At 41.2% G+C, this 26481-nt stretch overlaps 4 protein-coding genes across 7 annotated transcripts; 2 read left to right on the top strand and 2 right to left on the bottom strand.

Moving 5' to 3' along the window:
- Positions 1 to 1490: 1490 nt before the first annotated feature.
- Positions 1491 to 10328, bottom strand: nero (deoxyhypusine hydroxylase nero). Its single transcript, XM_045743870.2, has 3 exons — positions 10022 to 10328; positions 6935 to 7071; positions 1491 to 3636 (listed from the first exon to the last, which is right to left on the bottom strand). Exon 3 carries the CDS (start codon positions 3626 to 3628, stop codon positions 2696 to 2698), a length of 933 nt encoding a protein of 310 aa, XP_045599826.1. The 5' UTR covers positions 3629 to 3636; positions 6935 to 7071; positions 10022 to 10328; the 3' UTR covers positions 1491 to 2695.
- A 1242-nt stretch (positions 10329 to 11570) lies between these two features.
- On the top strand, positions 11571 to 19001 carry LOC123759062 (kynurenine formamidase). 4 transcript variants are annotated; one of them, XM_045743863.2, is made up of 9 exons: positions 11629 to 11668; positions 11903 to 11975; positions 12492 to 12618; positions 14328 to 14520; positions 14651 to 14785; positions 14927 to 15054; positions 16850 to 16992; positions 17242 to 17377; positions 17682 to 19001. In XM_045743863.2, exons 3-9 carry the CDS (start codon positions 12505 to 12507, stop codon positions 17826 to 17828), a joined length of 996 nt encoding a protein of 331 aa, XP_045599819.1. In that variant the 5' UTR covers positions 11629 to 11668; positions 11903 to 11975; positions 12492 to 12504; the 3' UTR covers positions 17829 to 19001. The 4 variants fall into 4 exon arrangements, with proteins under 4 accessions (XP_045599818.1, XP_045599819.1, XP_045599820.1 ...); XM_045743862.2 differs by lacking the exon at positions 11903 to 11975 and having other exon boundaries at positions 11571 to 11668; XM_045743864.2 differs by lacking the exon at positions 11629 to 11668 and having other exon boundaries at positions 11842 to 11975.
- Positions 19002 to 19836: 835 nt separating this feature from the next.
- LOC123759063 (41 kDa spicule matrix protein) lies at positions 19837 to 24843 on the top strand. The gene is made up of 3 exons (XM_069324904.1): positions 19837 to 19902; positions 23592 to 23673; positions 23926 to 24843. The coding sequence occupies exons 2-3, from the start codon at positions 23602 to 23604 to the stop codon at positions 24766 to 24768; spliced, it is 915 nt and encodes a 304-aa protein (XP_069181005.1). The 5' UTR covers positions 19837 to 19902; positions 23592 to 23601; the 3' UTR covers positions 24769 to 24843.
- On the bottom strand, positions 20273 to 21163 carry LOC138364849 (rho family-interacting cell polarization regulator 1-like). The gene has a single exon (XM_069324828.1). The coding sequence runs from the start codon at positions 21161 to 21163 to the stop codon at positions 20273 to 20275; it is 891 nt and encodes a 296-aa protein (XP_069180929.1).
- Positions 24844 to 26481: the final 1638 nt, after the last annotated feature.

Here is a 26481-nt window from a genome sequence, read left to right as displayed (position 1 = left end):
TTATATACTTCGATAGCAATTTGTATAATGATAAGTGGACTGTATTTCTGCAATAATGTCATAATCTCACAAATCGATCCTCTACACATTAGGGAGGTTTATATTAATTAAATTTATATATATGCAGCCAATCAAACTACAGTATTAGACTACATACATTGAAGAGGTTCCTTATCTTATTTGTACAGCAAGCTTTAGTCCACCAGGTATAACTAGGTTGTAGACGCCACATTTTCCCTCTTTGAGGTAGCTTCCATCACCCTGGTAACTGATGTACAAAGCATGCTTCCTCGTCTTGACCTGTCAAAAGGGCGCTAGCTGTAAAGCCAGATACCTATATATGACAAGCTATGTCAGAGAAAATACTGTACATGGAACAATGAAGACCTGGCTTAATTACCTTTAGTATGAGGCAATTTCGTGATCTAACGGGTCACCCTACCCAATGACATTAATGACCACTAATGATAGATATACGGGTTTCGGAAAGACACTTAACTTGAATTTGTTGACAGCGTGTGATAATGGTACACCTTTGGTTTCCATAACACTTCGTCCAAGTAAAATTAACAGGAGCCGAATTGCTCCCTGCGCCTCTGGTCTAGTAAACAATGGCTGCCCTCCTTCCCCATTGACGCCTGGCCTACATTGTCCAGATGTCAATAAGTGATAGAAGGGTCACATTTACTCTACTTTAATATTGATAATTAAGTTAATTTATATGAGATGTTTTTATAATGGTAAAGTCCAAAGACTAATGTATTTAAGAATAATTCCCACCATAATAGGTGGTGAATATAATAGTATGTGGTGATGATATCCCGTTTTCTTTAGATGGTAATTCCACTACAAGTTACGTTTTCTATGGGTTAACTTGTTTATACAACACAGCTATTATCTGTCTGTATGATAAATTAAATGGTGTCGGATTTTCCGACACTATCTCCAGAAATTGTAGTCTACATAACTTATGTACGTGAAGATATTAAAAAATAAATGAACAAATGGATCAATGTGAGTATCCATGGCCAGGTTGGTACAACAGCGATCTTCTACTTTTGAGGCTCGATTTCAAATTTTCAATGATCCAGATGATATAGATATCAGGATGGGCGAGAGATTTAAATAACTGCAACATGCTACAAAATGATCGGAATAAATGAAGGTCATAGGAGCAGAAACTAGTAAACCCATGGACTGTATGATGTACCTCATATGATGTTCGACCAGTGGTGTGTATCGTGTCATATGATGTTCATAGTATTTTATAATATTCTGAACTCTCATTGGTATATGATATTTCCAATCGATATTTGAGGCCTCCAGCAAACATTCGCCATATTGAAAAGTGCCAATTTTCAGGACTTGTTCCTATGCTTGAGTTTTAGTTTAAGACAAAAACTTTCTTTTGAATACTATTTTTCTATCTGCATACAGATAATGCCACATGTAACATTTTCACAATGTAAGGGATAATTAAATTTAAAAAAGCAATTATATACCATGTAATAGAATTTGGAAACACACACACAAACTATGTAATCCAACACTTACAGAAGTCAAAGACAAATCTAAGGTGGTCATTTATAGTAAAATGTCACAAGTGTGTTCCATTGAAGGCATAGTTGTGGTAGCCTTTTTAAATGCCAGCCTAACCAAAATAGCTTTCAAATAAATGGATGGAGAGATACTAAGGACAATCATAGTATGTTTTTCCCATTCCCGGGAATAAGATGCCTGCAAGGCTTGCTGTGGTACTGAAGTGTTCTGCGTATTAGTGACTTTAGGCGAAGTACTCGCCTACCTAGGAATCCAACAATGTGCTTGTATCCTTGAATGTATGTACTTTTGTCAAAATAAAATGTTTTTGTTTATGTTTACTAAGACCAATCACTGACTTGACCTGGCTGCAACCCCACCCTACTTACTGCTAAGTAAAGCAGAACCCCTATTTACTGCTAAGTAAAGAGGCATCTGGTGTAAGGAGATATGCCCAAATGTCTCCCCTCCTACCCAGGAATCAAACTTAGGCCCAGAAATGTTCCAAGCTAAATGCACTAACCACTATGCCACATACCAAATAACTAAGCTGGCATATGTAACTTATGCGGTGGTGTGAAAAAAAAAGCATATGTAACAGTATAGTTAAACAAAGGGGATCAATGACATGCAAGCAAACAGTTCCTAAAAAGTAACAAAAACTATGATTTTTTTTTTTAAGTTGCTGAATATAGCAAAACTGGAAGATTTGCTATAGAGGGAAGAGAGGTCGTATCATCAATTACCCGATGGCAATGGCACTGGAAAAGATTAATGTAGAGGGTTTCTTGAAGCCAGCAGTAACATGACGAAAAGGTCAAAACACACAAGTTAGGTAAACAAAGAGTAAGAAAATACTGTAATTATCAAAAGACAGCAACAAGTTGGTAAGTATACAAAAATGACAAAATACACAAAGAGCTGTTCTTCAATAACAAAGGTGGCAGACAGATGGAATAAATTGCCAGAAATGGTACCAAACTGTGTGCCAAGACCACTGAGATTTTCTAGTCTATATATGATAAAGCAAATTAAGATGGGAAACCACAAGCAAAATTACTGTATTCCTGTAACTACAATGACATTACACACACACACATACACATCACAATTAGGTACATACTCATGCTCCGTCATTCACCCTGTATATTCATTCCTACCCAGTCATTCCATTTTCATTTTCCTCTAGCTTAAGTAGTCCATCAGCATACTGAAATTCAGCACTATTTTCATATTCTGACATATCTAATGCGACTTCACAGCTCTCCCTAACAACCCTAGCTTCATCTCCAAGATATTCCTTAAGTACCGTCATTGCTGCTTCTGTTGCAATCGAGCCAAGAGCCTCTGCAGCTTCATGGCGCACCATCTCATTTTCTTTTTCATCCCGTACAACAGCTGCTAATTCTTCTACTACAATATCATGGGACATTTGACCCAATACATACCCAATTTCATGACGAAAAAGAGCACTGTTGCACTTAAATCCTGTTGCAAGTGCCTTTGCACTCTCGGGAGAGTTCAGATTACGAAGGGAAAACATAGCACGGTATCTATCAAAGAGAGAGAGTGATTCGTCAACTAACCTTTCATTCAACTTATTAATATTTGTCTCCATTGCTGGTGGTGCAGGATCAACAGAAAAAAATTTATCAGCACCATTAAACTTTTCAACTTTGCTACACTCACTCTGCAACCATTCGATTCTACTCACAGCTAGCTGGCATGTTTCTGCTACTTCAGTAACTGGGTCCTTACTATAACTTCTTAAAAGATCTAAAACTGTGGGATCGCCTATGGCTCCCAGTGCCTCTCCAGCCTCATGACGCACCATGGGTTCCTGATTAACATCTTTTAATATTTCTACTAGCTTAGGGATAGCTCGAATGTCTCCCATTTGCCCAAGGCAATAAGCAAGTTCATGCTTCAAAAGCACAGAAGGATCAGCAAAACACTTTGATATGGCAGCTATGGCACATTCTCCGCCAAGATTCTTCAAAGTAAAGAGGGCACGAAAACGTTCCTTCAGGGGCCGATTTGGATCTTGCAACACCCGCCCAATGGCCTGTATTTTACTGTCTGGCACCATTTTGGTATCTGGAAAAAGAGGGCATATATTAAACTCCAATGACATGAATTATGAGCTCGTGTTTGGTAACATTGAAGCTAAGCTTTTGCAAACAAAACTTCACTAATATAGCTTCACATACAACATAGGGCTGAGGGAAAAAAAATGATAAGTTAACCTGCCACAGAGAGAGAAAAAAATTATTCACCATGTATTTGAAACTATGGCTAAACAGTTATCTGCAACAACACGTAATGTTTTAGCAATTTAAAAACTTGCATGCAGTCAGTCTACATTATGCAAACAGAAATAGTGGTGATAATGGACAATAAATTTTAACAACAAATTTCACATGTAATTGTGACATTTGCTACCAAATAATGTCAGAGGTGGCAAAGACAGTTTCACAAATGTAGAAGTGGTTATTAAACAATTTTTTTTTTTAGAAAAATTGATGGAGCAGAAAAGGACGAAGAAATTGCTGCAAAAGCCTTGGTAAACTGAAATATGGTACACTGGAGCCTCGATACAATGGCTTGAGAGGAAAGAATTTATCTTTGAAACAACTTGGACACAGGGATAGGTGTCTGTTTCACCAAGGCTATTGTTCACAGGACTCACTCTGTGTACACATACAGTAGCCACTGCTTGGATTTTTTTCTTTTAATATATAATGGCACTTCCAAAATCCAGATTATGGCATTTTAGACCCAACCCAGATTTATCCAAAAATTCAAATTCTGAATCTTTCTCTCTATCACCAAATTTGTCTAAATTTTTCTTACAGCAAGTAATACACATTTATACATATTAGTACACACACTATATAGTGATTGTGTGTGTTACACAATTATAAATTATATTATAAGATTATAAATAATAATAAACAAATGAAATACCTAAATTGATTTGTTCATTCATTTTTGTTTAGCACAGAATGGTCCAGATAACACAGAGGCAGCAGAACACAGTTAAAGTACTATATCATGCCATCTATAAACTTCAGCAATCACCCTGAATTGGTCTTATAGGGATCAATGCATATATCCCTCACAAACAGCATTATCTAAAGAAAACAAAGGAAGTAACACTATTTTGGTCCATCCTAAACCATTACAAGCCTTGATAATGGTCCAGGTGAATGAAATGTTATTACAGATGATATGGCGGTTAACAATTAACACGACTCGTACGTGGATCACCTAACACCTTCATGCCAAAGTGGCACCCCAGGGAATGCCTGAAGTTCTAGTTGGATACCAGGTGGGTGTCTGTGATCCTTCTTTATAATGGATGCTAGTGGCTCAGTTGGTAGGAACACCGGCTGCTGCTGTTGTGGTTCGCGGTTCGAGGCTCTGATTGTCCAAGTACTGTAAATGAAATGTTATTATATACGATATGGTGGTTAGCAATCTTTATCACTTCCTTTGTTTTCGGATTTGTACGTCGTGTATCTAATTTTCAGCCACGTTATTATGACTTATTGTCTGCATCATCATCTAAATCCTCATGCTTAGAAGGTTTCAATTTTTGATGTCACCTTTCTTTCTATCTCTGCTCTCCATTTTATTCACAACTATATGATCTACTTATTATGCATTTTTTTTATCTCAAAAAATCAATACTACCATGACATACTGCACTCCTCTGCCAATCACTTTCCTCCACAGCCATGATCATGCTTTTATAATAACTTGGCCTCATTGTCCATGGAAAGAATGTTCCTCTTGCCGATTGAAAATCCAGTAGGAAGATTTGACTTGCTGTTTAGAAGGATCAGTTAGGAGGAGATCTGGATTTGGGAGGCGTCACTGCCCCACTGTATATTAACTGTTATCTTTGATTTTTTTCTGAATGTATGATTTCCAGGCTGTAAAACAACAATTGTTACCACCTATAAAGATACATTATGAGGAAAGCTACATGGCCGAGACCCGATACCAGAAGAAAAAAATTGGTTCTTGGCCACAAATCTAGTGTCTCAAAGTTCACGAAAACAATACCAAGACATGCTGAAAAACCATACAATCTTACATATTCATATTATATCTTAACATTCAATAGGCCCCAAAACACAAGCCACTAAATGTAAGGGTGGCTGATAACAGTCCTCAGCCCCAAGCGCAAGCCTGTCCTCTGTAATATATATGCCAGACACCCCATTTCTCTGCTGTTTTTTTAAAGTCTGTCATGCAGATGAACATTAAATTAACAAATTACGGAAGAGGAAATAGCACCATGTTCTGTCAGATTACTAGCAATTCGGAACTGTGAGAAATATAGCTACTGGGAACAAAGAGAGGTCAGTCGAGGCAATATCTGGTCAGAAAGCAGACATGTCAGGTCATGAAGACTCAACCACACACCAGAAGATGATTAGACGACGACGTTTTGGTCCGGCCTGGACCATTATCAAGTCGATTGTCTTAATAATGGTCCAGGCCGGACCTGTAACATCGTCATCTCCTCATCTTCTGGTGTGTGGTTTAGTCTTTATTTCTTCAGTCACGTTATTGTGACGTCGTCGTCTGCATGTCAGGTAATTTTTTAAAGCTGATTATAAGCATCATGGGCATATATCATTATATATAACTCCAACTACAGGTAACCTTATACCAGATTATACTCTTGAAGACCTCAACAGACTTACTTCAATAAGCAGAAGACCTCAAATACTGGTTATAATCTTGATGAATATAAGAAACAGTTTAAAAGATATTTTATGTAAAACTGCTGTGGATGCCCATAATCCTCTGAATTTACATAATGTACATGGTTATACTGTGCTGGCAAAATGTCTTTAAAAATGGAGAATACAATTATGTATATAAAGAAGGTTGACAACCGGCACCGAGATGGCAAGCTTTTGGTATGTGCCAAAATTTTAGCTATCAACATTTTTGTTAACCTTTTGGCTAGATTCCACCTACAAACTAAACTGTTGCCTTTTATAGATAACCACTCTTAATTTCTGCCCAAAGTCTTTCCAAAACGTTAGGATTTTTTACTCTACTTGAAACACTAACAACTTTACCTGCCAAGAACCACTAGATATGCCCAAGCTTAAATTTTACTTTAAAATTACAGTATGTACTATAGTTTTTATAATGTGGAAATTAATGCTCAGCAATCCTATTACGACTAATATTTTATTAATACATAATATTGTTGACCAGACCACACACTAGAAGGTGAAAGGACGACGACGTTTCGGTCCGTCATGGACCATTCTCAAGTCGATTCCACTCTTAATTTAATACTTTAGTCACGTTATTGTGACTCATCGCCTGAATACATAATATTAATTTAACCTAAAAATGTACTCACAAATTCTTTCTAATCTGGAGGTTTAAATAATGATTCTGGTCTTGTATTGTGGGAACAAAGAAATAGCTGGCTTATTTGTTCCGTTACTCTCGGCCTCTGCGCACAACTCAGTACTGTCAATGGTTTCCTCTTGATTTCTGAAAACAAGAAGAGTATTGTAAACATTTTCTAGATACTATTATATCACAAATAAGTAATTATCAAAGTGCTAAACCAATATGATTATGTATATTAAAAAAATAATTATTAAATTTTCACTAAGAGTTCATCTTTTCGTTAACCCCTTAAGCTGCGCATGGCATATATATACAACTGGAGTGACATGTCCCACCAGGTGCATAGCATACATATATGACATAGGGTGATGCCCACGATTCAAATGGCCCGCAGCTACATGGGGTTCACATCAGCTTTCTCAGAGCTCTTGTCAACAGATGCCATGTTTAAAAAAAATCGTGTGCAATATTCTCGGGTGTGACAGCCACAGTACTGTGTGAGCAACCAAGACTGGGGCACGCAGCATGAGCTAACAGCACTGCTGTTCAGCTTGTGACCACAGCATCGCCTAAAATGTCAAAATAAATATGTAACTGCTATTATTTAGTGATGAGAGTATTACATAAGACCTCTGACTGTGATCAAAATGACCAGGATTGTGATAATAGCAGAATTCTTGTGATACTTAGCACTGGGAGGAGTAATGCTGAGGAAAGTATAGTGTTGTCTGCTGAATCTGTGTGGCCGCCTGTTGTCTGGACTAATCATACCAGCTTAGTCGTTTTTTATGGTGAACACAAATGTAGATACTTATATATAATGCGTGTATTAGTGTAATAAAAAGCAAAAGGAGTATGTTAGGAGCAACCATTTGGGTGATGCAGGTGGCATCATCTGCATGAAAAATCATGCTGTGTAGAGGGTGGCCACTATGCTCTTTGGGCACCATAAAAGCTTAGTTGTACAGTTATGGTAAATAAAACACATAGATACTCATATATATAGTGCAATAACACCACAAACATTATTGTTGGGAGAATAGTGCGTCTGGCCTTGAACCAGTGAGGGAGGCAGCCACCAGCTGTGTGTGTGTGGCAACGTCTCTCTTATATTGCCTGAGCCCACCATACCAGCTTAGTTTTAGAGTTAGTGAATAAAATATGTAGATACTTATATATATATAATGTCTGTATATAGTGAATAAAAGCAAAAACAGTAAGGTGGGAGAAGAATGTTGGCTAGTGAGGTGTTGTTGAGGGAGGGAGTGGTGGCGAGTGGCTGGCTGGCTGGTGTGGCTGCCACTCCTCGTTGCTTTTTAACTCATAATACCAACTCAAGTGGTTCATTATTTTGAACAAAATATGCTGATACTTATATATAACCTGTGTATATAGTGTAATAACAGCAAAACTATTTGTTTATTGTTTTATGAACATAATAATTGAATCACTACTATACACACCATAATTTTGAGTGGCAGTTTAAAGATTACAATCACCTGCATGTATTACCACCAGTTTGCAAACTTACAATAATAGACAAACATTTCTGGAAGTTCATTTTGAAAGAAATACAAATTTCTTGAACATTTACAACTGTTATTTCTAAATTCTTAAATTTGTTCACATTCCATCACAAAGTGATGTAGGGTGCATAGACAATATTGCCGACACAGTACTAATTCGGCAAAATCACAGAAATACTTGTAACCAGAGCCTAAGCCGAGTAACAGCTTCATGTATTCAGGTTACAGTAGGAGTCGTCTCACTTTATTGGATGATCCATATTTATGACTTTTCTTGCACATATGATGACAGATGAAAGTGTTAGCATAGATTTAATTGATTTTGTTGAAGTTCCTGAATTATTTCTCTTGCATAGGCAATTCATGGTTATAGTCAACGTCCCCTAAGGCATATTGTTTGGCTAACTCATTAGGTTTACCATGCATTCAGAAGCCAAAATGAGATGGAATCTACATGAAATGTACTGTACTATCATTAATAATTCTGTTGCATCTGTACCTAGTTAACGATACATGCACGTTACACTTACCAAAGTGTTTTTGCACTGTATTTGGCTAAATATGAAAAGGTAAGTGTGATAAAAGTGCTAAACCAATATATTGTTATTAAATAGCACTTGGGTGGAACATGAAAGTGTTGTCCAACCACTTTGACTGTCAGAGAATCAATAAATATTTATCAAAAGTAGGCACCAAGCCTGTTAAGACTATTTAACATCGCTCAAACACCGAAGAGGAAAAAACTGAAGCAAGTCCTTAGCAGAGGCAAGTACAGTAGTATAAATGGATGGACAACTGAATATATAGGTTAAGCTCTAGTTACTTATCCTTTGTCCAAATGGATAAAGGTTAGTTTATACATATGATGGTTTGGCACTAGAATTTTTGATTTATCTTACTAACCTGTCCAAAAACTTCCCTAACCTTACAAGTTTAACCGAGATTAGCCTGAAGCAACCTAACTTAACCCAGCTAAACCTAACAATATATAGTTTTAGCAATCAGATAATGAGCTGTTTGTGAAATGACTTTGTATTACTCAGCAGATACAAATCACATCACGTACATGACAGTTTGCCAACTTTATTTATAACTGTATCCAGTCCAACCTTACCTTACCCAGCCCTGTCTAACCCAAGTAAACCTAACACAGCCTAATCTAGGCTAACACAGCCTAATCTAGGCTAACACAGCCTAGCATCTAGGCATATAGTATCTATATAATGTTATGTAAAGTTTTGATGAGAAAATTATCATTGTGGAAACGTCTATGTATGATTTGATTACATCATGATTTGATAATATTCTATCCTAACAGCCTCTTGGACAAGAGGCATCCTACTTTTAGAAAATATATAAACCATTTGTTTTAGGTTATTATAAGAGGCATATTTTCCCTATTAACCACGGGATTTAGATCATCCCTGAACACACATACTAGCACCATGGGAGCTAGTATAGAAGTGTTCATTAAACATACGCTAGCTAGCCAGTACATGTATGGAGTCTCAGCAACCTCACACGTTACAGGCTTGTGTCAACACTACTGTAAACAATATATTTACATAAGTTGTCCCAGGCATGCTCCTCTTGTTGGGTTTTGTTTTTGTTTTAAAAGAGGAAGTGCAGTTTGCCTGAAGGTTTTCTCCTCCTCAGGAACACTAAGAAGCTTGCGACGTTGTGGAGGGAGGAGGCGTCGGTGTCGATGATTTGGCAAGACTTGAATGATGTTGTAGCCAGTTGTTGCAAGACTGCAATGTTGTTGTAGACAGTTGATGCAAGGGTGGTGAGGGAACCCAGAGACTGAGCGCGTGGTGACGGATGTTGTGATGGGTGGCGTCACAGCTGACTCGTGTTGTTGTTGTTCTCCGTGACAAAGGTTACGTTTTCTATGTATGATTGACCGCGTGGTTTGAATTACCTTGTTCAGCTACATTAATTTCGGAACTCAATTCCTGAGCCTCTCAGAATGTTTGGTAATATGTTTATTGTTTGTGATGTGTCTTTATATATGTATTAACACGATGTACTGAACGGGGTGAGAATAGCTTGAGCTACCTCATCCCTTTGTGTGTATTTTACCTCAATAAACTTATTTCAATTTCAATTTCAATTTCAATTCCTGAGCCCATTATATCGAAGATATAGCATAGCAGTAAAGTAGTCTTACTTATTTTTCATGACAGGATTCCTCGAACACTGCTTCAGAAGGGAAGGGGACAGGAAATATAAGGAGAAAACGCCAAGCCATTACGACTACTGTACATAGCACTTGGAAGGGATCAGGATTAGGATTTGGCATGGAACGGGTGGGGAAGGGGGGGATAGAATGGTGCACAAATACTTACACCATTGTAACTGCATGTATTCATATATGGTGGTTAACATTGTAAAAACACTACATTCACCTTCTGCGGTTGAGTGCTCAATAAATCCCTGAACTATATACAGGTATATATATATTTTGAGATATATACAAGAGTTGTTACATTCTTGTACAGCCACTAATACGCATAGCGTTTCGGGCAGGTCCCTGGAATACGATCCCCGCCGCGAAGAATTGTTGTTACAACCAAGTACACATTTTACTGTTGCGTTAAACAGAGGCTACAGTTAAGGATTTGCGCCCAGTAAATCCTCCCCGGCCAGGATACGAACCCATGACAAAGCGCTCGCGGAACGCCAGGTGAGTGTCTTACCACTACACCACGGAGACAGGTAATATTAGGAGAAGACTGGAGAATATTATGTCTAACAGGTCTGTAAACCTCTTCAAGGAGCACAGAAGAAAATGTATATATGCTGGCTAGCATTATAAATATATATGGCCACGTCTGTGGTAGATAAAAAATAAAATAAATAAAAGGAAGAATTTTTTGTATCAACCAATGTATGTCTTGTAACCTTTAAATACACAAGAAAGCTAAAGGAAGCATGTATACATCTCTGCCAGACATACGAACACTCCCTAAAACATACCCAAACTCTTTTCTTCATAATTTTCAACAGAGAAGAAATCTAAATTTTGCCGTAACAAATCTAATATTTATAATTTCTAGATAGCACTGTTTAAAAGTAAAGAGTACAGCAAGTTCAGCAGTTACTTGCTGTAACGCTACAGGTAAACAAGCTTAGAGCAACCACGGTAAAAGCGTTCGCTCCAGAGAGACGGGATCAGTCGACGGACACAGCTGGGAGCGTTCGGACATCAGGTACAGACTATATGTTCTACCTATATTCTCTTCACTGCTTCAAATACAACTTTTAAAACATGACCGACTAACTATATTAGCGCAAACTTATGAAACAAAAGTCTCATTCGTTAAGGCAAGCTTGTATAATTCTCAAGGAATTTTGTCAACTGGTTTAGTCTTTGTATCTTCAGCCACGTTATTGTGACTCATCGTCTGCAATTGCATTTAATACTTCTTCCCAACCTGCTAAAGGATGGAGAGATGGGGTGGAAACTTAATATAAGCCGTCGACAGCGAATCATCACGCGCCCCGCTCATGTGCCAGGTAAGTTACGGGCTCACCATAGCCCGTGCTACCTTAAATCTTAAACAACAACAACATTCATCACGTTACGAGCTATTCATGCCCATGCCACACCTCTTGAATAGCTTAATCTTCATGAGTCATCACGCGCTGATGATTCATCGTGTGAATCACCTAGCTATGCCCTGCATGTTCCCAGACGCGCGCTAGTCAACTATACCATAACAGATAGAAACCCTGAAAGGTTTCTCGTGGATCCTGATTGTGAATGTGGTGGATGGTGCTCAAGGATCCTCGTGGGGGGCAGCAGTAGCACTCCAGGTTGCAATTCTTATTCTGTGTCGTGGTACAGTTGACTAGAGGGCGTCTGGGCACGCCCAGCACATAGGTTCGAATCCTCATCAAGATCCTTGTGAATCTGTTCCCCCTTAAGCTAAAAATATGTTAATTTAAAGTAATATTTTTATCTTAACACAACTAAGAAAACCATAAAATTAATGCTAAATGTGTTGTTTCTACTGCCTGTGCACTGAGCAGCCAAGAGGACATCATGAGCAGCCAAGTGGACGTCCTGAGCAGCCAAGGGGACATCATGAGCAGCCAAAGGGACGTCCTCAGCAGCCAAGGGGACGCCAGTCAACTCTGGAGAACAATGAGCCATGAGGTAAAACATTTTGTTTGGCCATTTAACATGCATGTGTGGGTGTTGGCTCCGGGGCCCCCAAGAGAGCTTCTACTGACCGTCCACAAAGTGTACCTTTGTTGTGAATATAAGTGTATATACACTTAATGTGTATATAGAAGCGGGGGGGGGGAAGATATATATATATATATATATATATATATATATATATATATATATATATATATATATATATATATATATATATATATATGTCGTACCTAGTAGCCAGAACTCACTTCTCAGCCTACTATGCAAGGCCCGATTTGCCTAATAAGCCAAGTTTTCCTGAATTAATATATTTTTTCTAATTTTTTTCTTATGAAATGATAAAGCTACCCATTTCATTATGTATGAGGTCAATTTTTTTTTATTGGAGTTAAAATTAACGTAGATATATGACCGAACCTAACCAACCCTACCTAACCTAACCTAACCTATCTTTATAGGTTAGGTTTGGTTAGGTAGCCGAAAAAGTTAGGTTAGGTTAGGTTAGGTAGGTTAGGTAGTCGAAAAACAATTAATTCATGAAAACTTGGCTTATTAGGCAAATCGGGCCTTGCATAGTAGGCTGAGAAGTGCGTTCTGGCTACTAGGTACGACATATATATATATATATATATATATATATATATATATATATATATATATATATATATATATATATATATATATATATATATATATATTCCTCTGACTGATTCTCCAGGCTAATTCCTCTTCCCGGGAAGCCTTTCATGCACCCCTAGCCGGGTAGGTGAGGGAGGGGGGGGGGCCGAGAATGTGCTCACCTATCTTGTTACTGGCCTCACCCCACGGCACTTAACCGAGACATGCGCTCGGAACCCATCATTCTACTAGAACGCCGCATTTTGACGTATGCTCTACCTAAGGGGCCTCGTAGCCTGGTGGATAGCGCGCAGGATTCGTAATTCTGTGGCGCGGGTTCGATTCCCGCACGAGGCAGAAACAAATGGGCAAAGTTTCTTTCACCCTGAATGCCCCTGTTACCTAGCAGTAAATAGGTACCTGGGAGTTAGTAAGCTGTCACGGGCTGCTTCCTGGGGGTGGAGACACTAAAGCCCCGAAATCATCTCAAGATAACCTCAAGAAGAAGGGCAAAAAATTGTCGTACCAGAATATGGAAACGGCTCGCGAAATTGACGTTCTGTTCCGTTTTCTGTTTTGGATCCTCTGGTGGGTTACTTTAAGGGGGCACTTTAGTACGACAGTTTCTTGACGTTGGGAAACTTTAGGAGGACGGGCTGCGTTCATCCTGGTAAGCCAATGGTTTTACCCTTACTATGAGAGGTGTGTGATGCGTGTGTCAGCACAGCGACGCCCCTCGTAGACCTGGACACGTTATTAATGAGGAGTTATCAGTTAGGTCCTCATGTGCAGCGTTGCCAGCACCATTGTGCATCAATTAACATATAATTGTTTTATACACCGTGTGGTGATTATACATGTACACACACACACACACATACACACATACATACACACACAGTTTCGTTGAACATCTCTGTGATTCGTTTGCGTTTTCATTTTCTAATGATTTTCTAATGATGTCCTCTCGTTCCCCTGTTCCTCAACTGAAACATGATGCCCATATCCACTCTCTCAACTATCCTAAGTATCCTGAACGTTGGTATCAAGTCTGACATCGTCGTCCTTCCTTCCCTGAGCAGGAGCTGGAGCAGCAGTACTCGCCCTCGAGGTGGTCCAAGCGGCACTCTGACCAGGAGATCATCGAGGCCCACGTCAGGGTGGCCAACGAGCGGTCCCACGCGGCCAGGACCTCCGTCACCCACCGCCGCAACATCGCCTACGGACACGGACCTCGCGCCGTCCTTGATGTATACGGCGAGGACCTCCCTCCTGGTAGTACTGCAACCACTATACACACGGCTCTTGCCGCTAATGTAGCTACGAACATGTTACATACTTGTTTAAAACCCCCACCACGACCACCCCCAGTTTGACTGACCCCCTCCGTCCTGACATCCCCCAGAGAGCGGGGTGCTGGTGTACGTGCACGGAGGGTACTGGCAGGAGCTAGACAAGGACGTCTCGTCGTACGTGGTGCAGCCTCTCCACCACCACGGGGTCGTAACCGTGGTGGTGGGCTACGACCTCGCACCTCAAGGTACGTGGCTTGTGACCTCGTGTCAAGGGGGGGGGGGCGGGGGATTGTGTTCCGGTGGAGGGTCAGGGTGGATATATATTTATATATCATAAGGTAACAGGTAGAGAGGATAGTGACACGTGTGGTGTTCCATATCGACAGTGACTGTGGAGATGATAGTGAAGGAGGTGCGGACGGCGGTGGCGTGGGCGTGCCGACTGGCCAATGGGCGGGGCAGTCGCTGTGTGGTGCTGGCTGGTTGGTCAGCTGGTGCCCAGTTGGTCATACAGGTGAGAGAGAGACAGACAGACAGAGACAGACAGACAGAGACAGACAGACAGAGACAGACAGACAGAGACAGACAGACAGAGACAGACAGACAGAGACAGACAGACAGAGACAGACAGACAGAGACAGACAGACAGAGACAGACAGACAGAGACAGACAGACAGAGACAGACAGACAGAGACAGACAGACAGAGACAGACAGACAGAGACAGACAGACAGAGACAGACAGACAGAGAAAGACAGACAGAGACAGACAGACAGAGACAGACAGACAGAGACAGACATTTCAAACAAATCATGTAAGCAAACATTGATTTAAAATCTTTATGACATTTTTGAAAAAAAAATATATTTTCAGCAACACACCTAAAAAAAAAAATAAAAACACGCAGATAAGCATCATTGAATATTAACAAAAAATAATAACAAGAAAGTTAATAATAACAAGTTTTTTCCTAGAAAAAAAACAAAGATGATGAATCAAGACAATAAGGATAAGATGTACGCCCTAAACATAAAGGCGCCAAAACAGGGTGACAGACTCACAACACTAAGGACAATACTTGTGGTGTTGTGCTGGAGGTCAAGCAACTAAAGCTATTAATTAAAAGGCCTCCCACCATAGCTCTCTGTCCAACCATCAATTATACTTTAGCCACAACTTTAGTCTAGAGCTAAAGTCAATTCAGTGTATATACCGTGAACTGACACTTAGTGTTTGTATCCCTGGTTTGGTTTGATGTTGGGCCTATAAGGCCTATCAACCTTCTGGGGGTTATTAAAGCAGCTATAATTCCTTATTTGGCCAACCAGCAAGTTCACTTTGGGTCTGGACTTGGTCCAGAGCTCTTGGGTATGTTATGAGTAGTTGTAAACCTCTGTAGGATACCACAGGGTATGTTCTGAGTAGTTGTAAACCTCTGTAGGATACCACAGGGTATGTTCTGAGTAGTTGTAAACCTCTGTAGGATACCACAGGGTATGTTCTGAGTAGTTGTAAACCTCTGTAGGATACCACTGGGTATGTTCTGAGTAGTTGTAAACCTCTGTAGGATACCACAGGGTATGTTCTGAGTAGTTGTAAACCTCTGTAGGATACCACTGGGTATGTTCTGAGTAGTTGTAAACCTCTGTAGGATACCACAGGGTATGTTCTGAGTAGTTGTAAACCTCTGTAGGACACCACAGGGTATGTTCTGAGTAGTTGTAAACCTCTGTAGGATACCACTGGGTATGTTCTGAGTAGTTGTAAACCTCTGTAGGACACCACAGGGTATGTTCTGAGTAGTTGTAAACCTCTGTAGGATACCACTGGGTATGTTCTGAGTAGTTGTAAACCTCTGTAGGATACCACATAGTATGAGGTGTTCGGTAGCAGGAACAACAGCGGTGCACTCTCAAAGTAGCATTCCAGTATTGTGTGTAAGGCCACATTATTGTATATTGTATAAGTATTGTATAAGTATTGAATGTATTGTATGTATGCATTGTATATACTGTATGTATGTATGTACATACTGTATGTATTGTGTATATTGTATATTATATTATATAAGGCCAATATTGTGTGTAAGAACCTGGGGATGTTCTTGTTTATATGCGATACAAAAGTATTTACTCATTTGCAGTGGAATTAGATCCCATTTAGTTGTCGACGCCTTGAATCTCGTAATGTCAGACGTCCCTCACATCAGCTATTCCTTGATCGTATTGTCAATAAATCCCAAACTCCTGCTGACTCCCCAAGCATAGTATTCAAGTTTGATAACTAGACGATGTTGGTTGAGTCCCGCAGGCTCTGACGGCAGTAGAGACGACCAGGGAGTCCGAGATCACACCATACACTGACATCATCCGAGGAGTCGTCTGCCTCAGTGGTGTCTTCGACCTCCGCCCACTAGTCTCCACCTACGTCAACGATCCTCTCCAACTGACCGAGTGAGTATGGCAGCTGTAAACGCCTCACCAGTATTTCTCCACTTCACCCATAATGTACCGTTATGCTTGTGTTATGATAGTGGCAACTTTCACCAGTATGGCCGCCGTTAGAGGGACCGGAATGCGTTTTTATTCCCATAAACCACGATCCTAACTTGCTTGGCGTTATCCAAGGGACCCCTGAATGAGAATGAACTCTTTATACCATGGCCTAAATATCTGTTATAGTTGAAGTCCGACCTTTGACAGGTCGACGGCATGGCAGCTGTCGCCGCTGGCCAGTGTGGGCGTGCTGGGACGGGCGTGGGCTCGTCTGCGGGTCCTCGTGGCTGTGGGTCAACACGACTCCCCAGAGTTCAAGAGGCAGTCTGCAGAGTTCTGTCAGGTGGGTCTCGGTCCAGAGATGAGGGAGATATCACAGTGGCCACAGTATCCAAGAACAACGCAAAGGCAACGGCGAAACAACGTTGATTTAACGTTGATTTAACGTTGAATTAACGTTGATTCAACGCCGAACCAACGCCCACTCTTGGATACTCCGCCCACTGGGGTATAATACTCGAAGTATCAATATGCTTCTAGACATAAATTTTAAGCTAATACCTGACCAGTTTGCAATGTAATCAAAAGTGGTGGGGTATTATATCGGACAAATGTTTCAATGAAGCTACCTTGATCGTTTGGAGCAGGAGTGCGTGACGTCGGGCTTGAGAGCGGAATACCTGGAGGTGGACTTCGCCGACCACTTCAGCATCGTCGAAGACCTGGCCGACAAGGACTTCATCCTCACTCAAAGAATCTTCACTTTCCTTCAGGACTGCCACCACGGCCCGTAGAGACGCTTAAGAGATAGCCATCCACAGCAGGAGCTAAGGAGTGGGTCAGCATGTATTGTGTGTGTGTGGTGTGATTTTTAATTTTCGATTGTTTATATATATGCAACTTTCAATACGGCTGTAATGTACTCAAGAATGGCTTGTCCCAGCTGACTGACGCGGGGACAAGCGCGGTTGCACTCACGTCTGAATTCCCGCTCTTTCGTGCATGCGATGCGCAGTGCCTTGCGTGCACTCGTGTGCAATCTCCTAGAATCGTTGACCGGGCATGTTGGGTACCCATGGGTAGCGCGCTAGTTGTCTCAGGTAGAGGTATAACACGTCAGGTCATTCTTTTGCCCCCCTTTGAGCGCTGTGTTTACACTTTAGGAACTGAACACAAAGCAAATCCAAGCCCTTGTATGTATGATAATACATCACGTGTCCTTGTGCATGAGAGTGCTTCATGTGTCCTTGGCAAGATAATATGTGTCATGAAGAGTTGGCATTCTCTCTAAAATCATATATTACGCACCTCGCCTTACCCTAGTAAAGCTTTAGTACTCCTTCATCTATGCTTATCTCACAGTATCTGTGCTTTGGGGAGTTCTACTACCTAGACTTATCCACGACCTGTAAGTACTCAACACAAGTCAGTAATTAGAACAATAACAAACTCAAGCCCCAGACAGCACTCGGCTCCCTTGGAGAAATATTTTAATATGTTAGATATTAAGTCTAACATATTATCTGTACATCCTCTTAAACGATGCCTAGAGGGCTGTACCAGAACCCTCGGGCACCTCACTAGAAACACACATCTGTTTGGATATTAAAGGAGTGCGACTTAATAACCCAAGGATTACGGGCTCACCATAGCCCGTGCTACATGGACACTTCGTTCTGAGTAGCTAAATCTGAAACAATAACCCAAGCCCAAGTGTTCTGCCCATCAAGGCTCTCTAAGTGTAGAGTGACTTCCCAGATCACATCAAAGACTGTCCTTCTCTCAACCCGTTTAAACGAGGAACTATTAGAACTACCTAATTAGCTCTATGTAACCAACCACTTACTTCCTAAATGTCAAATTATACTTTGCTGTTACTGAACATTAATTACTGAACCTGTACTGGATTGCTTGCTGATAACTGCCATGTAAAAAAAAAGATAAATTAATAAAAAATTGTATACATCTGTTTATTCTATTTTTCAACTTGTAACTGTGTGATAATAACTAACTGTTGCTCAGTTGCAACAGATTGCAGTGATCACAGTCATCATGATTGCAGTATTCACATAACACGTGTCATTTGATTTGTATGGCTCCTCTTTAATTTATAAATGTTTCTGATCACATTTAGTTTTAAGAATGATTCCACTGAGGTCTTATATATTGTTCAACTTTTCCCACATTATGACCGAAACGCTGTGGGTGTTAATGGTCTTATAGACGGTGAACTTGTTCTTACCTGCGGCTCCTTGTCCGTTTGTCTAAATTCATTATTATTATTACTGATAAACGTACTACAATGCTGGCATTGTCGCAACGGCACTGACTGGAATTGTCGCAACGGCACTGACTGGAATTGTCGCAACGGCACTGACTGGAATTGTCGCAACGGCACTGACTGGAATTGTCGCAACGGCACTGACTGGAATTGTCGCAACGGTACTGACTGGAATTGTCGCAACGGCACTGACTGGAATTGTCGCAACGGCACTGACTGGAATTGTCGCAACGGCACTGACTGGAATTGTCGCAACGGCACTGACTGGAATTGTCGCAACGGCACTGACTGGAATTGTCGCAACGGCACTGACTGGCATTGTCGCAACGGCACTGACTGGAATTGTCGCAACGGCACTGACTGGAATTGTCGCAACGGCACTGACTGGAATTGTCGCAACGGTACTGACTGGAATTGTCGTAACGGCACTGACAGTTAATTATTGCGACGGCTCTGAGAGGCACGGTTGTTCCGGCACTGGACTGTACCTCTGGATAAACCAGTTTGCTGGTCACTACAATCACCTCTCTACATATAAGGACCAGGACTAGACGATTCTGGTTTAGTTGCTCAGTGGAAGCGGTGAGGTGAGTACTGCAGCATTTCACTGTGTTGTTCCCAAATGATATTTATTGCCTGTGGTGATGGCAACAACAAGGCTTCATAGCAGAGAAACCTGTGGCCAGGTTTCCTAGTGCACTTATATGGAACTGAAGCTTCCACTTGATGGAAGCTTCAATACATCCACATAATATATCATGTGGATGTATTACATTAGTCCTTGTAGGACTAGGGGAAAACGGCCACTGTTGTGTGTGTGTAACATAACCCGGGAGGCTGAACTGAGGTGATCAGATCTCAGCACTGCTGAGATGTGAGTTGCTGCTGAGGCAGCAGGTGCAGAGGGTCTGAAAGCTGAGCTCTGTACCCAGATGATCTTAACCATTTACAAGTGTCTTAATCAATAACATATGTAACCATATTTATCGAATGTTTCATTAAAATAGTGTGGTACTCCATTGTATATGTAGAATGTGCTTTTGTAAGTGTAGAATGTGCTTTTGTAAGTGTAGAATGTGCTTTTGTAAGTGTAGAATGTGCTTTTGTAAGTGGAGAATGTGCTTTTGTAAGTGGAGAATGTGCTTTTGTAAGTGTAGAATGTGCTTTTGTAAGTGGAGAATGTGCTTTTGTAAGTGTAGAATGTGCTTTTGTAAGTGGAGAATGTGCTTTTGTAAGTGTAGAATGTGCTTTTGTAAGTGTAGAATGTGCTTTTGTAAGTGGAGAATGTGCTTTTGTAAGTGTAGAATGTGCTTTTGTAAGTGTAGAATGTGCTTTTGTAAGTGTAGAATGTGCTTTTGTAAGTGTAGAATGTGCTTTTGTAAGTGTAGAATGTGCTTTTGTAAGTGGAGAATGTGCTTTTGTAAGTGTAGAATGTGCTTTTGTAAGTGGAGAATGTGCTTTTGTAAGTGTAGAATGTGCTTTTGTAAGTGTAGAATGTGCTTTTGTAAGTGTAGAATGTGCTTTTGTAAGGGGAGAATGTGCTTTTGTAAGTGTAGAATGTGCTTTTGTAAGTGGAGAATGTGCTTTTGTAAGTGTAGAATGTGCTTTTGTAAGTGTAGAATGTGCTTTTGTAAGTGTAGAATGTGCTTTTGTAAGTGTAGAATGTGCTTTTGTAAGTGTAGAATGTGCTTTTGTAAGTGTAGAATGTGCTTTTGTAAGTGGAGAATGTGCTTTTGTAAGTGTAGAATGTGCTTTTGTAAGTGTAGAATGTGCTTTTGTAAGTGTAGAATGTGCTTTTGTAAGGGGAGAATGTGCTTTTATAAATGGTCGAATGTTGAAGGAAAGCATTGCATCCACTGCTTTCTATAGTATTCATCAGACCATTAACGTGAAGTACAAGTAGAACGAGGCCATAAATGCCCCCTAACACAGGACCATGTTAGCTCACCCAGCTACCACTAAAAGACCATTGTGAGACAGGGTCCAGCAGAGTGACGGAGGCGTGTTTGGGGGGAATACCCTGATGGGACCATATCACAGTGGCGGTGTCCCACTTTTCAAGGTATATTTACACACACGCCCCCTGTGATCACAGTATATGGAGGGATAGTCACACTTAGAGCAGCGGGCGTAAACCTATTCAGGCCAACGGGTTTAGAGAGCGATGCCGTATATATATATAGCGATACATGGATGAAATAGCTAAGAAGGCAACCGCTGCCACCCGCAATATTTGGCCTGGGGCGGGGGCAACCTGATCTTGGCAACACACACACACACACACACGCCACAACACACACACACACACACACACACACACACGCCACAACAACAACTGCCTTCTCCACCACCTCAACCAACCCCACCCCCTCCTTTACACCCTCCTTCAACGCCCTCAACGCTGCCACTGTAGACCAGATGATAGCACTACTCAGCATCCCTGAGAGCGAGGCAGCAATACCACAGTACATTCACGTAGACACTTTTCATTTCTTTTACGAATTAATCAGCTGTTGTTTTTCTAACGTAAACACCATATATTGTTTGGTAAATGTCGATGTAGAATCTTTAAAGGAAACGATCATTGGACGCAGAGAATGGCTGCAACTTGCAAGAAGATGACAATTGCTTCCTGCAGGGAGCGAGCCTGTGGCGTACTCTTTAAACTGGTTAAGATACGAGAGAAGAAAAGGTGTTGGGGCTCAGTTCCTGAGCTCGTTATGGGCCTGTGTATCCTGTTCCACTACTGCTCACAGGATGGGTATCATGCCCACTACTGCTCACAGGAAGGGTATCATGCCCACTGTTGTTCACAGGAAGGATATCATGCCCACTGTTGTTCACAGGAAGGATATCATGCCCACTGTTGTTCACAGGAAGGGTATCATGCCCACTGTTGTTCACAGGAAGGGTATCATGCCCACTGTTGTTCACAGGAAGGATATCATGCCCACTGTTGTTCACAGGAAGGGTATCATGCCCACTGTTGTTCACAGGAAGGATATCATGCCCACTGTTGTTCACAGGAAGGGTATCATGCCCACTGTTGTTCACAGGAAGGGTATCATGCCCACTGTTGTTCACAGGAAGGGTATCATGCCCACTGTTGTTCACAGGAAGGGTATCATGCCCACTGTTGTTCACAGAAAGGGTATATACTAACCCAACACAATCAACCAAGACAATTCGACCATTGTGACCGGGTCACATCGTCTGCCACCACCACCACCACTAGGATCGTTCCCTGAAGACCAAACTGAAGAACATGTAGTCAAGGTCCTCTCTCCCCCCCCCCCAACGCCCACCTTGTGTACTAAAGAGCGGCGATACAACGTGGCCCGGAATACCAATTCACAGGACGGGGAAGTGAAAGCAGTTGACGGCTTGAGAAAATATCAAGGGGGGCCCTACCAGGGGGTCTGAACTCGTGTCCCTGGACTCCCCTAGGACACACGCACTACCCGCTGAGCCATGATGAGCTGAACGGTAACTTGTAATCACTACCAGATGAGTGGTAGTGGTTGTTCATCCTGTGACCTTTGTGGCACACACAGCTTGTTCATCCTGTGAACATTATGCTTTTAATCTTACTTCTTTTATTTGTTCAAATTTTTAGCTTTTCTTCTTTACTTCCAGTCTTTCCTAGACCGTTCAACCTTTACTTTCGCGTTCAGTCTTTTTTCTTACTTTTAACCTTTACTTCCACTTCCAGCATTTCTCCTACTTCCAGTCATTACTTTCACTTCCAGCTTATACTTTCGCTTCCAGCCTTTGCTCTCACTTCTATCCCTCACTTCTATTTTCGTTCAAAAGGAAGCTTTATCTGCTAAATCAAATATATTCGAGATTAGGTTGTTCCGGATAGCATTGCCTGTTGGCTTCTCAAATTATGATACTGTTAACATGCTTACAAAAACAGCCGGTAGCTTACCAGTACCAAAAAATCATATACGTGTTTAATTAGCAGTGACAAAGTAAGACTAATGGGAATATCCGATGACGGATATTACGGACCAAACACATAAATAAAGATTTGATCGCTCTACCACCAATCATGTTGATGGAAATTACGAGGAGTAACTTATGTATGGAGAGAACGTGACATATCTTATAGCAGATTATTTCACGTCTTATGATAGATGGAGATACTTGGTATATATAAATATATATATATATATATATATATATATATATATATATATATATATATATATATATATTGCCAGCTTCTGTAGGAAAGGTATATATACTTTTTAATCTTCCCTTTCCCTTGCAGGTGTACCAAGATGAAGTCATGGAGGGTGTTAGTTATGGTGGCAGCACTGTCCTGTGGCCTCGCGTCAGGGCAAAATATTCAGGTCGGTGTTCTACTGTATTCTCAATATTTCTCCAATTTAGAATGTGTCTGCTTGGGCTTAAACTTAAGGCTGAAATAATATATTTGCTCTTTTTATGTAATTTCGACCACATGTGTCCATCCTATAAGGTTAGTGCAGTACTGTTGGTGCTCTAGATAAGTTAACATTAGTTTTTCTGATTGATTTACTCATTTGTTTTGCAAATGCTGCAACATATTAATTCCCATTAACATTGACGTTTTTTAATTGCAGGATCTACAAGCGTTGTTCGAGCAGGCGGTGTCAGGTTCTTCACAAGGTACCCAGAATCCAGCTTCTCCCTCTAGGCCAGGCGCTGTTGGATCTGGGGGACAGTTTCCAGGCTCTGGGGGACAGTTTCCAGGCTCTGGGGGACAGTTTCCAGGCTCTGGACAGTTTCCTAGCTCTGGGGGACAGTTTCCAGGCTCTGGGGGACAGTTTCCAGGCTCTGGTGGACAGTTTCCAGGCTCTGGACAGTTTCCAGGCTCTGGGGGACAGTTTCCTAGCTCTGGGGGACAGTTTCCAGGCTCTGGGGGACAGTTTCCAGGCTCTGGACAGTTTCCAGGCTCTGGGGGACAGTTTCCTAGCTCTGGTGGACAGTTTCCAGGCTCTGGAGGACAGTTTCCAGGCTCTGGTGGACAGTTTCCAGGCTCTGGAGGACAGTTTCCAGGCTCTGGGGGACAGTTTCCAGGCTCTGGACAGTTTCCAGGCTCTGGGGGACAGTTTCCAGGCTCTGGGGGACAGTTTCCAGGCTCTGGTGGACAGTTTCCAGGCTCTGGAGGACAGTTTCCAGGGAGTCCAAGCAGACCTGGAAGACCAACCACTAACAGGCCAGGTGGAGGCTTCGGTGGACAAAGTGGAGGCTTCGGTGGGCAAGGTGGAGGCTTTGGGGGACAAGGTGGAGGCTTCGGTGGCCAAGGTGGAGGCTTCGGTGGCCAAGGTGGAAGCCTTGGTGGCCAAGGTGGAGGCTTCGGTGGCCAAGGTGGAAGCCTCGGTGGCCAAGGATCATCGGCTGGAAGCCAGAATTGCAAATTTTTCTGCAGAGGCCCCACCGGGAGGTTCGTCCCGTGCTGTTGATATTAATGAATGTATTTACAAGATTGTTGATCCTTGTTCTTTTATATGAGTACATAAAATAAATCCACCAGAAAATTTTGTTTTGATTTCCTCGTATTTTAATATATTAACCTTAAGTTTTAGGAACTCACGTAATAACATTTCAATATAAACATGTCCAGGAATATGAACGGGTCAGTACAACGAAGGCCTCACTTCTTGCAGGCCGGCGTTCGATTCCATAACGATCCAAAATGGATAGGCTCTAACCTTCACTCCTTTCCCCCCTATCCCAACTCCATCCTGTCCTCCTCATATTCCTTCCTCGTGCTATATAGTCATGCAGGCTTAGTGCTTACTCCTCATAACTACCGATTCCTTGGTTTTCCAAAATTCCTCTCAGACTTACCTATTAATGATTACGGGGGAAGCGAAGTCTAGCTTATGCCCTTCGATAAACAACCCATTAATCCATAAATGACAGTTATGTATATTGTCATTTATACATAACTGTTGCAAGAGCAACTTGTCTATTATAAAGTAATCAGGAAATCGAATGGGGAAAATAAAAATTTGCATTTGAAATTTGTAGCAGTGTAAGGGTTAAGGTGTGGAATTTTTGTGATTGGTTTCTTAATAATGTATTGACTGAAGGGTCTTTCCAAATTGTTCAATATTATGTAAATAAGCCGTTAATACAGGTTTAAACGATGCTAACTGTAACGATACGCATTTGTGAATTTTAGGTGGATTTTTGAGTAAAAAGAGAAGATTTTTGAGTATAAGGAGGATTACTAAACATAAGGTGGAGTACATAGTATTAGGTTGATGATACTGAATATAAGGCGGGTTATTGGATTTGTGAACAATGTGGATTGGTACATATATATGGTTGAAATTATTGAGCATAAGATTAAGTTCCCTCAAAACACAGTTGCAACAAAACAAAGACAGTATACACTCCAGAATAAGAAAGAGCATTTTGGGAGCCATAATATTTTGTCTTGTACAGCTGTATGATTATATTTGGTGTATAAGGGAAGCTATGTATTAGACTTAAGAATTTACTCAAAAGAGTACTTTCGTTCTATTAGTAGTGTTACTTAACGATTAGTAAATGAGATTAACCCGAACACCTCGACGCTAAGGGAGTCACTCATGTAAACCTGAATACTTTGACGCTAGTCAGTCAGTTTACAGTCAGGTAAATTTGGTTCACCTAGCGTCAAGGTAAATCTTGACACTAGGTGAGTTACTCATGTAAATCTGAACATCTTGACGCTAGGTGAGTCAGGTCAGCCTGAACACCTGTAGACGCTAGGTAAGTCACTCAGATAAACACGAACACTTTCACACTAGGCGAGTCACTCAGGTGAATCAGGACCCTCGACGTTATGCCTTACACTCAGGTATTTATAAGCTCTTCTGTGCTTTATGGGCCTATGTTAAGAGGATCGGAACCACTTCACACAAGCGTCTATGTGGCGTATATCGTTCTCAGGTGAGTCAAGCTGCGTCTGTGTTGCGTATTTTGCTCTTAGGTGAGTCAAGTTCTGTTTTTGCTCTCCTGGGCTGCCGTCACGGCAATACAAGTAGCTTCATTCTTGACTCACAATCTGGAATCCCGGGTTCGAATCACAGGCAGGACTGAAATGGATGAGTTCGTCTTCTTTCACCTAATGCCTCTGTTCACTAAGCAGTAAATAGGTACCCAGGAGTCAGTCAACTGTTGTG

Source organism: Procambarus clarkii, chromosome 15 (assembly GCF_040958095.1).
Source record: "Procambarus clarkii isolate CNS0578487 chromosome 15, FALCON_Pclarkii_2.0, whole genome shotgun sequence".
Classification (NCBI taxonomy): Eukaryota; Metazoa; Arthropoda; class Malacostraca; order Decapoda; family Cambaridae; genus Procambarus; species Procambarus clarkii.
This window is presented reverse-complemented; position numbering and strand designations above follow the sequence as displayed.

Coding starts and splice junctions, on each gene's coding strand:
- nero (XM_045743870.2), bottom strand. CDS start 3,628: ATGGTGCCAGACAGTAAAATACAGGCCATTGGGCGGGTGTTGCAAGAT.
- LOC123759062 (XM_045743862.2), top strand. CDS start 12,505: ATGAGCAGCCAAGTGGACGTCCTGAGCAGCCAAGGGGACATCATGAGC. Junction 14,521..14,650: donor CGGCGAGGACCTCCCTCCTG/GTAGTACTGCAA, acceptor GACATCCCCCAG/AGAGCGGGGTGCTGGTGTAC. Junction 17,378..17,681: donor AGTCTGCAGAGTTCTGTCAG/GTGGGTCTCGGT, acceptor CGTTTGGAGCAG/GAGTGCGTGACGTCGGGCTT.
- LOC138364849 (XM_069324828.1), bottom strand. CDS start 21,163: ATGCTTTCCTTCAACATTCGACCATTTATAAAAGCACATTCTCCCCTT.
- LOC123759063 (XM_069324904.1), top strand. CDS start 23,602: ATGAAGTCATGGAGGGTGTTAGTTATGGTGGCAGCACTGTCCTGTGGC. Junction 23,674..23,925: donor CGTCAGGGCAAAATATTCAG/GTCGGTGTTCTA, acceptor TTTTAATTGCAG/GATCTACAAGCGTTGTTCGA.